Genomic DNA, 11578 nt, shown 5'->3' with positions numbered 1-11578 from the left:
GATTATTATTCCCCCGGTTGTTTGACGATCTTTACCGAATATTATTTAAAATTTGTATGTAGTTTGTCAGTTTGTGTTTCCAGGAACAACAAACAAACCAGGCGCTAGGCGCTTTTATAGCGCTAGTATGCTGTAATGGAGACTAGTATGAAGGAGAAATGTATTAGATGTAAAGTCAATGTACACTTCTCTGAAGTAAGTTAGTATTTTGTTCTAGGTGTTTACTATAATTATTGTGATCCCTTCTCTATGCAGGTTGAGTGGCAGGACAGTGCTGGTGTGAGTGTGATTTTGGAGGGACCCTCTGTGTTTGTGCGTGCCTGTGTCTTGGGTCAGCTGCAGTACTCTCACCTCCACACACCCACCTTCCCCGTCACCATCAATCAGACACTCACTTTTGATAGGGTGAGCATGTGTCAGTACACTGTAGCCTTGGTGATATTTTTACGGTAGAAACATAGGCGTACTAGTATATACAGTGTTGTATACTTCATTTACCAGATCTACATACATTACTTTGGCACAATATGCAGGTCCTACACGAAATTTTAAACATTAATTTTTACAGTTAACTTGGGGAGCATCATAATTGCTGTACTTGATTCCATTATTGTGTGTTTGAGGCTATGAAATGCACTCCCATTTGTCTCTGTACCCAGGTACTGACCAATTGTCGTACTCTCGGTCTCTTCAAGGAGGTGATTCAAGGGGAGCACGTCAAGTTTGAGCTCATTCAGGTGTCCAGCGACTTTAGAGGTACAGTACTTAGCACATTATGAATAGACCTACACTACTCAGTATTTCGATAAGGTACAGTAGAACCTCGATTATCCGGACACCTTGGTTCCAGAGGCAGGCCGGATAATCGAATAGGATAAACCACACCTTGACCCACCCACTAAATTGGTGCCACATGTCCACACTAAAATATGAATATGGTATCACTGCTAAAAAGTGGGTGGTATTGGAAATGTATGTATAACGTGAATAGCTGCTACTACTTTACTCTGCACATGTCGTATCCGGTACGTATCACATTCTTCAGGTGGTAAGATTCTGGCAAGATTCGACACACCTGCCCACAAGTTCTTGTTCCCAGAGTGTCCCAATGGAGACCTTCAACAACTCGTCATGGACAAGGCAAGGAAGTATCAGGTATGCATAAACGATATAATTATAATGCCAAAACGTTACTATTTGTTTTGGCCAATTGCAAAGCTCAGAAAAGTTATGCGATATTATTTACGTGAGTATAATATTATTTAAACGCTGCAATTTCAACTGGGGATTTGTACTAGGCATCGAATATTGTGCGATTCAATAATTATGATAGTCGCTCGCATAAATAGATTTAGTTAGTATTTTGGCTATCTTCCCCTTGCAGCACCCACCTCGACTGACCTACACCTGCTCCACCTCCCAATCAGAGGTCACAGTGCAGTCTCCCATGGACTCCATCTTAGCACACGGACCCACTACGCAACACAAATACACAACTGACAAAGGCACTGATCAACTAACAATGTCAGCACTGGGCAATGGAACCGCACCTCTCAAAACGCACAGAACACCACAGCACACTGTTAACAATACGAGCTCACTTGATGGAGATCACACCAGGCTCAAGTTACATTCTCTTCTGGACAGCTATTTAGAGCCGTCAAAAATAGAGACTAAAGAACATAAAACATCTTACCGTGTGAAATTTAAGCCACCTGTTTCAAAATTCCCCAAGTCAGCCTCCTCAAAACAGACTCAGAGTCTCCTTCCAACCACACACAGCCCACTCATGTCCTCAGAACTCTTTCAAAGCACTACTGCACAGCTTGGTCCTCACCAGTGGGTGGAGTGTCCTAGAAGAAGCCCAAAGAGACAGCGTTCATTGTCCGCCCCAAGCTCACCAGTAAGACGAGCGAAACGTGCAAATTCCGAAAACATACGACCGTTGAGTGCAGATTTTGATGACTTCCTTGCTCTATCGGACCTTGAAGATCCACAAGAGGAGGTGATGGACACTAGACCACCGTTTGTAGTGAGACGTATCGACCAACACTTAATGGGACGGAGGGATTTTTGTGGTTGCTCTCGAACTAAGAATAAAGAAGAATTATCTGGAATATCAAAGATGAGTAAAAGCGATGCAAGTAGGAGTGAACGTAAGCAGTCAGCGAGAATAGTGCCTGCATATCTGAATGAGAGCATACAAATGAGCCATGAAGACTACACAACTACCGACCACAGTGGAACACTATTTAGGAGCTTAATTTCTCCTTCCAAGCAACGACCCCACTCTGTGCAATTTACCACGCCTATTGACACTCCGACTCTCAGCAAACCAACTACCCATTGCAGTAATGGGAAGCAGGAGCTGCTGTCGAAATACCAGGTTGCAGGGTCGAGTCATGTGCGGAGGGGGTTGTGTTGTCCTGGTAATATGCGGAGGGGGGTGGACAGTCCGGGACGAGCCATTGAGGAGAAGATAGAGAGGCTTACAGCTGAGTGCTACGATTTTAAGGTAAGCAGTGTTTTAAGATTAGTGCTTTTGATTGAATTTAAGGCCTCTTAACCACACTTATGTCACCACTAATTGGTCAACAGTTGTAGGATACATCTAGAACAATATCATACAGCTCCAGGCATGCACAGTTTTCAAGTTGTTTATTTTTCATTTGTTCAAGGAAGTAAGCAAAGAGAAAAGAGCCATGCTTGACAGTACTAAGACTCAAAGTGACGGCAGAAACACAGAAGCTGTTCTCCAACAAGATGGCTAAGCTTCCATGGGTCCATGGGCGTAGTTTAGATACATTTTACCCAAGAATAGCTTGCAACTCCAGTAAGGGATGTCGAATGGTCAATGCTTGGACCAAGGAAGCTCTTGAGCATCTGTAGGAGTCGACGTGTTGCTCAACTAGCTCTTTGATGGCTGTAATCCGGCATAGTCTTGTTCTTTTTGCAGTCTGCATAGTGGATTGAATTGTTGCTAAGGTCCTTCTATATTGCTGCGGTCACGTGGTATAAGTCAGATATGCCACACCTATTCAAGGATATGCAACGTATATATCCTCTGCTACCATGGTTACATACCCTGGTAGCAGAGGATATATGGGTGCATATCCTCCTCTTAGGTGTGGGTATAGTTATCCTTAGCCTCGATCCCAGGCCGAGTTTTCGCTTTTATAACGGTTAGGCGAACAACTAGGCCTGGTACTAGTTGTCTGCGCATGCGTCAAATTTTCATTGTATTTGTGGTCGGCAAAAATATTTAATAAATCAATAATAGAAATTTATACACAGAAAATGCACAGAGTGAGTACACAAAAGATGCACATAGCCTATAGGGAGCTGCTTCACAAGGGCCTGGGGAGTTGCCAGTTGTGCTGCAGCACGATTACAGTGACCCAGGGCAACTTCAAGATGATTGAATGCCTTCAAATTACGTTTCAAAACGATTTAGCAGGCTGCTGGACTTCTCTGATTCTAGGCTCCAACTCGTAACTCAGTTAAACTTTGCTTGAGAAACGTTGATGACTCTGAGCTACCCAGCAACGCTCGAACGAGCAGGTCATACTCCAGTCCTGTAAGTATAGGACAATATTAAAAGAAACCAAACACGGTTAAACCCTTACCTCAAACTGTCCAGTCTCGTCCGTTAGTATAGCCAAGAGGAACAATGTTGGGATAGCTGGATAGTAGCCATTGCTCCTGCACAGAGAAGTAGACATTCAAAATACGTGTAGATCTATACATTTAAATTTCTCATATTAAACAGGTTATAGTGTCATTGTCGACGAGCTGATGATGGCAGCACCAAGTTCTTTAGCTCACACTCTTCACTTGATCCACCATATTAATGATGATACTATAGTCTACCTAGATCTTACCAAACATGAACAAGGCTTGATAGCATAGGGCCCACACAAAAATATCTGACCTTAACAAGCTTGACAAAGCTTTATACCTCTTCCCTTGTTGTTCAATCTTCAGAATAATGTTTTCTAAGCTTTAGAGAAGAGAGAAGCTTCAGCTAAGAGCCATTTCAATCGATTCCAATAATGATAAAACGGGAACTGACTTCTAGTACACGATAGTACACGAATATAAATGTCACAAAAGTGAACGAGAATATCCATTCGTCAGAATCTGACGAACGACCGACGCATGCGCAGACAACTAGTACCAGGCCTAGTTGTTTGCCTAACCGTTATAAAAGCGAAAACTCGGCCTGGGATCGAGGCTAAGTTATCCTATACTTATTATTTTGTGCAAACACTCGGGTTATTGCTGAAGAATTCCTTAACTCATTACATGTACCTCTTCCTTCATTTGTCTCACAATAGTTATGTATTACATGTATGTTCACAAGTACACTCCCCCCCCCCCAGCACGGAGCCGATAGTCTTGGTGAGGACTCCCTGAGTGAGGACCTTGATCGACTGAGGGCCTCCCTACAAGCAGAAAGAGATGACCACCTCAGTCAAACCGGCAGGCTGGCCCCAACAGACAAGTGAGCACAATGTTGGTCTGGATAATGTTGCTCATTCAGGAAGCATGCTAGACTATGGTAGTGTGAATGTACATACTTGCTGCTTTTATCATAGATACTACGTACTTTAAAATCTTCTTCAAGTTCTTCGTTAGCTACAATTATTACGTAGATCTAATGTAGGTACTGTAGTTTAGCGTATCTGATCTATAAAATGCTTTGCTTATTATTGTTACACGTATTTCTCATCTTTCCTACAGTGTGACAGTGAAGATTGGACCAAGGGACTATTGGTCCCGAAGGATGTCTGAGTTCACTGGGAAGAAGCACAGACTGTTGTTTGATGAAACGCTTGAAAAGATTTATAACGAATTGTATACTGATGCATCTCAGAGTGTGTAGTATAGTGTATACTGATGCATCTCAGAGTTAGTACATGTACATGATATTGTGTGTTTGTCTCATGCTTTCATTTCGGGGTGCACACGCCGATTTTTCGTTAATAGAAGGAAAATTGACTGACCAGGCCGCGGGGTATCTTTTAGGCGGCGTTTAGTGGATAATAATCGTCAACTGCACCTGTCTGTCACACGTGTTCAGAAAGAGTCCAGCTAGCTAGCTATAGAGATATAGATTTCAAGGCTACAGTACAAGTACGTACAGATCCTTCACAATGGCTACCCAGCTGAAATCGAAATTATTAGTAAACAGCGAGTGGCTGGAAACAGTGCTGCGTTGTCGTTTGTGCAAGGTTGTTTGTGAGTTTGTAGAAGACTGGGACCGTCATTGCAAAAGTCAAGAACATCAAAAGCGAGTTGATGCAGACATGCAGATGAGAATTGAAATTGAGAGGAGGAAAATACAGAAAAGACTGGAAGAAGATGACAAAAAACAGCAACAGAAAGCATCTTTTGTTCAGCATACAGTTTCGTCACACTCTTTGAAACGAACTCGTACTGAAGGCAGGCAACAACCTTTTCAATTTGGAAAACCACAGGCTGAGTTAACGGCCCAAAAAACACATGGTGACCAAGGAAACGCATATTTTGGCTCAGCCTCCAGGACACCAAGAAATGAGCCTACTCAAGCTCTAGAGTCGCCCAGTTTTTCACTCGGTGAGAGTTTCTCGTATAAGTCTGAATCAACAGCATTCAAGTTTCGTATAGAGGACAGTATTTTTCCTGCAAATAATTCCTTAGTTGGCAAAGAACAAAAGAAAAAACAGAAGAAAAAACTATTTGTGTTGGACAGCTTGTCGTTGGCTCAACAAGAGGTAGCCGTCAAGATTGAACCTGAGAAGTGTGAAGAGGAGCAATACGACTATGGGGAAACCTATGGAGAAACGTCTGATAATGAAGATGCGTTCGATATCCATCCTAAATGTAGCCCTGATGATGTAGAGTACTTGGAGGTCCCCTCCAGCACTGATCGGGTGCACGATAACATGCACTTATTTCGATTTGGAGCGACTGACACTACGGGAATATTCCAAAGACCTAAGAAGTTGCTGAAGTTGGAGCACCCCCTTAATGCTTACAGTCCTACTAGCTACAGGCCGACATTTTAGAGTGAGTTTAGTATGTGATGACAATAATTATATATATATTCACCTATTTTTACAGTACTGATATCTACTCCTCATTATCAATCACTCCATTTTGATTGTACAAGAAAAATCATGATCATAATTATCAGCATTTGTGTGAATATTTATAATTATAAATCATAATCAATCTCTTTTTTGTTTGTTTGTTTTATGGCGTTGTTTGCTCAACTGTTCATGTTTTGATGACGTTTTTGGTTCCTGCTGAACAATCTCTCTTGGGGTATGTGATAGACTTGTCATGATTTTCCAGCTTAACCCTTGTGGAAGTGAAAATGGGTCGACCATTGAGGTGAAGAATAGGCAGAGTCGTAGTGACACAAAAACAACCGCACATACAAGCACAAGTAGAGGAGGGTCGATAAGAAGGGTCATCTGGTTGTATGCATACACAGCCCCACACACAAAGGCAGCTTTGGTGGCACTAAAGTGTGGTGTATGGGTGTGTGTGTGTGTGTGAGCGTATCGTGTAAGATTGTAGTATAAAATCAATGAAATGGAAAATACTGAGTGAAGTTGCATGCTGAGACTTCCCACTTCCTCTGCTTGTAATTGCACGAGTCATAATGTTGTGTACGGCATGGGGTACACTACACACTTACAAAGATATCTGTAGTAACTCATGTTGTCCAGCTGACTGTGGGTCACATGACAGACGGAAAATAGTGATACCCCAGCGCTTGCCACTACCTGAAAACAATAGAGGTGCATGGGAGGGTAGGAAGACTTGTTAGATACATGTACGTAGGTCAAAACAAAACATACATAAAACCAACCACATAACATATACAGTGGAACCTCCATAAAACGGACACCATTACGGAACAGCCTTTTGGCCGTTACAGATTTGTTGTCAAGAGTATATGATAGAGAAGAGAGTATCGAACGTAGGCATACTGCATGTACATCAGATGTATGCGGAGAGTAACGTGACTTCCTGTATCTGTCATGGGCTTGGAATTTGCACACTGACCAATCCAAGTGTGGGTGATGTAATCTATTTTCTTGATAGATTACATCACCCACGCTTGGATTGATCAGTGTGCAAATTCCAAGCTTGTGACAGATACAGAAGTCACATTACTCTCCGCATACATCTGATATACAGCATGCCTACATTCGATACTCTCTTCTCTATCATATACTCTTGCTTGTATGCTCTGAGTCAATTCCTGCAAATGAATCTTCGAGTTTTGCTAACTGCTTCTCTAAAGCTAGCTCATACAAGCTTTGAAAATGGACAAATCCAGACCTGAGCTCTTGGCCGTTTTATAGCGTAAGGTTAATTGCTTTTCGGAGGTTCCACGTACTGTACAAATCACCAATTGCTATCAATAAACTATACAACAGTGTATTCCTCTGGAGAGTTTCAAATTTGGGGGTTAAACACTACACATTTGAAGATACCTGGTTACACTGTACATTGTACACATGGTATACGGACATGCACTCGGCACGTACCTTTGAACATTCCCACCACAGCCATAGCCAGAAGAGAGTTTGGGTAGGCTGAAGCAGCCAGAGTGACCCCAGCATATATCTTCTTAGCCCTCGCGAGCTCCTCCACTAGTAGCAGCACCAGCTTCAGTGGTGTGAAGAAAGTGAGCACATAACACAGATCCAATGGGCTGAAGAATATCAGGTACCTGTATGTAAACGTGTGTGTGTGTGTGTGTGTGTGTGTGTGTGTGTGTGAAACATTCCTATGCACTTGTAGTCTACAATGTACTAGCAAGAGCTGTCCTTTGTACTAGCGTGGATTTTGGTAAGCCCTAGCCTGCTACATATCTTAGTAAATAGCTGTCAACACCCTTTTAGTATTACGTATCATTTGAATCTCAACTGTCAGCTTTAACAGTAATGCAATATAATTACTGATTACTAGTGTGGTATGATCTATGCTCTCACCAGACAACGATACAAGTAAACACGTTCCATCCGTTGACTACACTCTCCAGGGGAGGTTTGGCCAGAGCCATGTTAGCCAGAATCCCACCGGCACATGCCACAATAAACGTCAGCACACAAGACGCTATCGGGTGCTTGAATGCAAACTGGAGGCTACCTGTGTGTGTGTGTGTGTGTGTGTGTATACATTCAGGGGTACCATTAAATAAGGCGGCGCTTTTCAATTATTACCTTTGCAAAACTAGTGTATGCGAAACAAGAAAAACAATGTAAGTAGGGTGCTTTATTTCCTGGGTGAATAATGAGAAGGAGCCTTTCAAAGAACATGTGTATAGTAAGTGTGAACTGAACATGTGGTGAGTGGTCAACCACAATACATAGCGGAGGCTTTAAACTTGGTTAGGGTGTTCCCCATCAGCATTATACAGTACAGGTGGTTGTGAGCTAACAAGTCAAACACTTGCGTGATTGTAAGTGCTTGTATGTATTAGTCTACGTACAAGAGAACAAAGTTTGGGGTTTCCCACTAAAAGCCAGCAAATTTCTTTTAATTTCTTCAGCAATAACTTGTACCGTTATAACCAAACAAATGGAAGACGTTCCTAATCATCTAAATCCCCATAGCATACGTGCATATCGCATATCCCCAAAAAGCTCACCCTTTTCGCTTCGAAGTGCCACTGCAGTCAGAATAAAGTGAACCGTTTGGAACACTGGATACAGAGGCAGAGACACATAATAGTGAGCCAATCCTGTCCATACATCAGTCGATAGCAGCCACTCAGCAGTGAAGTTGTTCTGTTCCTCCATTGTGTTCCTGTTTCAGCACAGCATCCTCAAGTGGGCGTGGCAAAGGCCAAAGCTGCTATTTATTGATGTGTGTGAATATTAGGTTGTGACTTCATGGGCAGCCTATTAGAACTATAGGCTATATAAACCAGTCAGTGCATGTGTGGGAGACTCTTCTCTACAGCATCAGATAACAGTAATCGTCTGTGAGGCTGGTTTTGTGTAAACCACAATAGATCAACAAGAACTAGTTGGCTACTGTAGATCTACTGTAGCAAGGCACACCACCTACCTACCTAGTTGCCAACTACTACCTACCTACTAGATCCAGTATATTACAAGGAACACCTTGCTGCTGCACTACTTCAATCAAACTGCCCCAAGTATAAATCTATATCTACAGTGTTCACTGATCACAATGCCTGTGTTTGGACAATCCAAGAAAACTCCAAATGATCGACGGAGATCCAGTAGATCCACACCTCCCAAAGATACCCGTACGACATCGCCCAAAGATAATCGTGCCACACCTCCCAAAGATACCCGTGCCACACCTCCCAAAGATACCCGCACTACACCCCCACCTGTTCCACCACCCTCACACTGGTCAAATGCTCCACCCCCTAACACGGTGGTGCCTCCGAGACGAGAGCTGGTGTTCCACTGCCAGCTGGCTCATGGAAGTGCCACAATAGACGTCAAAGATTTCTCAAATGTAAAAGAGCTCTACGGAAAAATAGCGGAGGCTTTTAGAATATCCGTTTCAGAGGTGAGTTTGACTGGACACATGGCTATACAATTACAGTATCCTACGGTTGTAGCTCTCTGTGTAGCAGATGCAGTTACAGTGTCAGTATGCCCTATTGTATTTATATATAGCTAACAAGATCGGAGAGCTCGACATTGTGTGCTTATAAACATGTGTGAATATGGCATGAGCTTTTCAATTATGAATCACTTCACTATCAAATAAGGTTTTCTGAATTAGCGTGTAGTTACTGTGAGCCAAAGTGTTGTTTATGCATGTATGCTTAATTTATTGGACATGAAGTGTGGCCTAAATATGACCACTTCATGTTAGGCGAACATTTTTATGGTGCACTTACACAGGTTTCCCTTTGTTCAGGTGTTTGTGTGCAATCATGTAAGAACCAGCTAAGCTTTTACCTTTGTTTGGAAGAGAAAGTACTAAATTAGAGCGCTACTAAGTATGAATTGAAAATAAAAACAATTACGTATACCTATATCAAGTCCAATTAGCCCTTGCACTAATTGGAGTGGCGCTATACTACTGTATTGCCGACCTGTTTTCACACACAGCATTTGTACCCCCCCCCCCACCACCACACGCACGCAGATCGTCTTCTGCACACTCAACACACATAAAGCGGACATGTCTCGACTTTTAGGCGGTCAAATCGGTCTGGAAGACTTCATATTCGTGCACATTAGAGGCCCGATAAAGGAGGTCACACTGAACAAGACAGAGCCTGCCCTGGGTCTCACCATCACAGACAATGGAGCTGGTGTGGCCTTTGTGAAGAGACTGAGAGAAGGAAGTATTGCTCAGCGACATCCACAGATTGAAGTTGGAGACATGATCATCTCAATTAATGGCCGGAAGATGGACGGCTGTCGGCACTTTGAGATTGCCAAGCTACTGAAGGACATACCGCTCTCTTCACAAATTGTGCTGAGACTCTCAGAGACAAAGAAGGCTTTTGGTGAGTCTGCAGAAAGTTACTGACACTGTAGGTGAACGTACAGTGTATGCATGCAAGAGTTTTGACGTTTACTACGTACACTGTACATGTCTTTATTTCTTGTCTTACATACATTGTACGACTCAGCTTGGTAACATGATAGTGATAAACATATCAAAAAAGTTGTTACGAGCACCACACAAGTCTAAACAGGTTCGAATCCAAAACCCTTGGGTATTTGAGCGAATGTCGACTGTTATATAAGCTAGTGTTGGAAGTATGCCTGTGGCCATACTGATACTCCAAGATGTGTAAGTATGCTCGTCTATGTTCCACTGAACAGAGTCTATAGCTCCCCGAGGTGCATCAAGGGGAGCCATGGCTGTGCCTGTGATGGACGGAGACACGGGGAAACTGGAGGAGATGGTCAGTCGTGGAGAGGGGAGGGCTACTCTCAGACTAAAGAAAGATGGGCAAGCAGTAGTGGAGGAAGTGGTGAGGGGATTTATTGTGTACATTTATTGCAGTACACATCATTTCTAGACTTGTGATTTTTACGTAGCTCTGAGGAGAATTATTTTTCTACTGTATAGTGCTAAATGGCTGTCATTGGTTCTTATTATTCTGCTACTCTGTTTTACTAACTCATTGCCATAGAAACCATGGGAGGGTCGTGCTGCATCGAGAGTGGATGATCTCCTGGAGACCTTCTTGGGAATCAGGGACTTAGAGTTAGGTGAGCGCATCCACCATCACACTTTAGCTATAATATACATGTGTGCATGTGATTAATGCTATGACTATTGTCAAATTGCTTATTGATATAATATTTGTATCCTGTGCATGCAGCTCAGACAATGGTGGACCTCGCTCGACAGAAGACCACCCTCCAACAGTTTTCAGCTGTCATGAGCGAGACACTGGGAGAGTTCGAGTTCCCCGATGACTTTGTAACCGACGTGTGGAGCTCTGTGCTTAGAGCAAAGGCAGCTATTGGGAACAGTTAGATTAATTATGCATCCTGTTTTTAAATTATCACTTTGTGTGAAGATAATTATATTTAATGAATCGTATTTTTACATTTACAGTTAA

The 11578-nt window shown here is 42.7% G+C and overlaps 3 protein-coding genes across 3 annotated transcripts; 2 read left to right on the top strand and 1 right to left on the bottom strand.

Annotated features, from left to right (window-relative positions):
* Positions 1-22: 22 nt before the first annotated feature.
* On the top strand, positions 23-4949 carry LOC135334525 (uncharacterized). The gene is made up of 7 exons (XM_064529744.1): positions 23-195; positions 256-405; positions 660-756; positions 1046-1155; positions 1385-2515; positions 4383-4504; positions 4744-4949. The coding sequence occupies exons 1-7, from the start codon at positions 136-138 to the stop codon at positions 4883-4885; spliced, it is 1812 nt and encodes a 603-aa protein (XP_064385814.1). The 5' UTR covers positions 23-135; the 3' UTR covers positions 4886-4949.
* A 441-nt stretch (positions 4950-5390) lies between these two features.
* On the bottom strand, positions 5391-8863 carry LOC135334524 (trimeric intracellular cation channel type 1B.2-like). Its single transcript, XM_064529743.1, has 5 exons — positions 8654-8863; positions 7995-8151; positions 7548-7732; positions 6689-6776; positions 5391-6510 (listed from the first exon to the last, which is right to left on the bottom strand). Exons 1-5 carry the CDS (start codon positions 8802-8804, stop codon positions 6213-6215), a joined length of 879 nt encoding a protein of 292 aa, XP_064385813.1. The 5' UTR covers positions 8805-8863; the 3' UTR covers positions 5391-6212.
* A 15-nt stretch (positions 8864-8878) lies between these two features.
* LOC135334523 (PDZ domain-containing protein GIPC3-like) lies at positions 8879-11578 on the top strand. The gene is made up of 5 exons (XM_064529741.1): positions 8879-9552; positions 10141-10507; positions 10830-10981; positions 11144-11222; positions 11336-11578. The coding sequence occupies exons 1-5, from the start codon at positions 9202-9204 to the stop codon at positions 11491-11493; spliced, it is 1107 nt and encodes a 368-aa protein (XP_064385811.1). The 5' UTR covers positions 8879-9201; the 3' UTR covers positions 11494-11578.

This window comes from Halichondria panicea, chromosome 4 (assembly GCF_963675165.1).
Source record: "Halichondria panicea chromosome 4, odHalPani1.1, whole genome shotgun sequence".
Taxonomy (NCBI): domain Eukaryota; kingdom Metazoa; phylum Porifera; class Demospongiae; order Suberitida; family Halichondriidae; genus Halichondria; species Halichondria panicea.
This window is presented reverse-complemented; position numbering and strand designations above follow the sequence as displayed.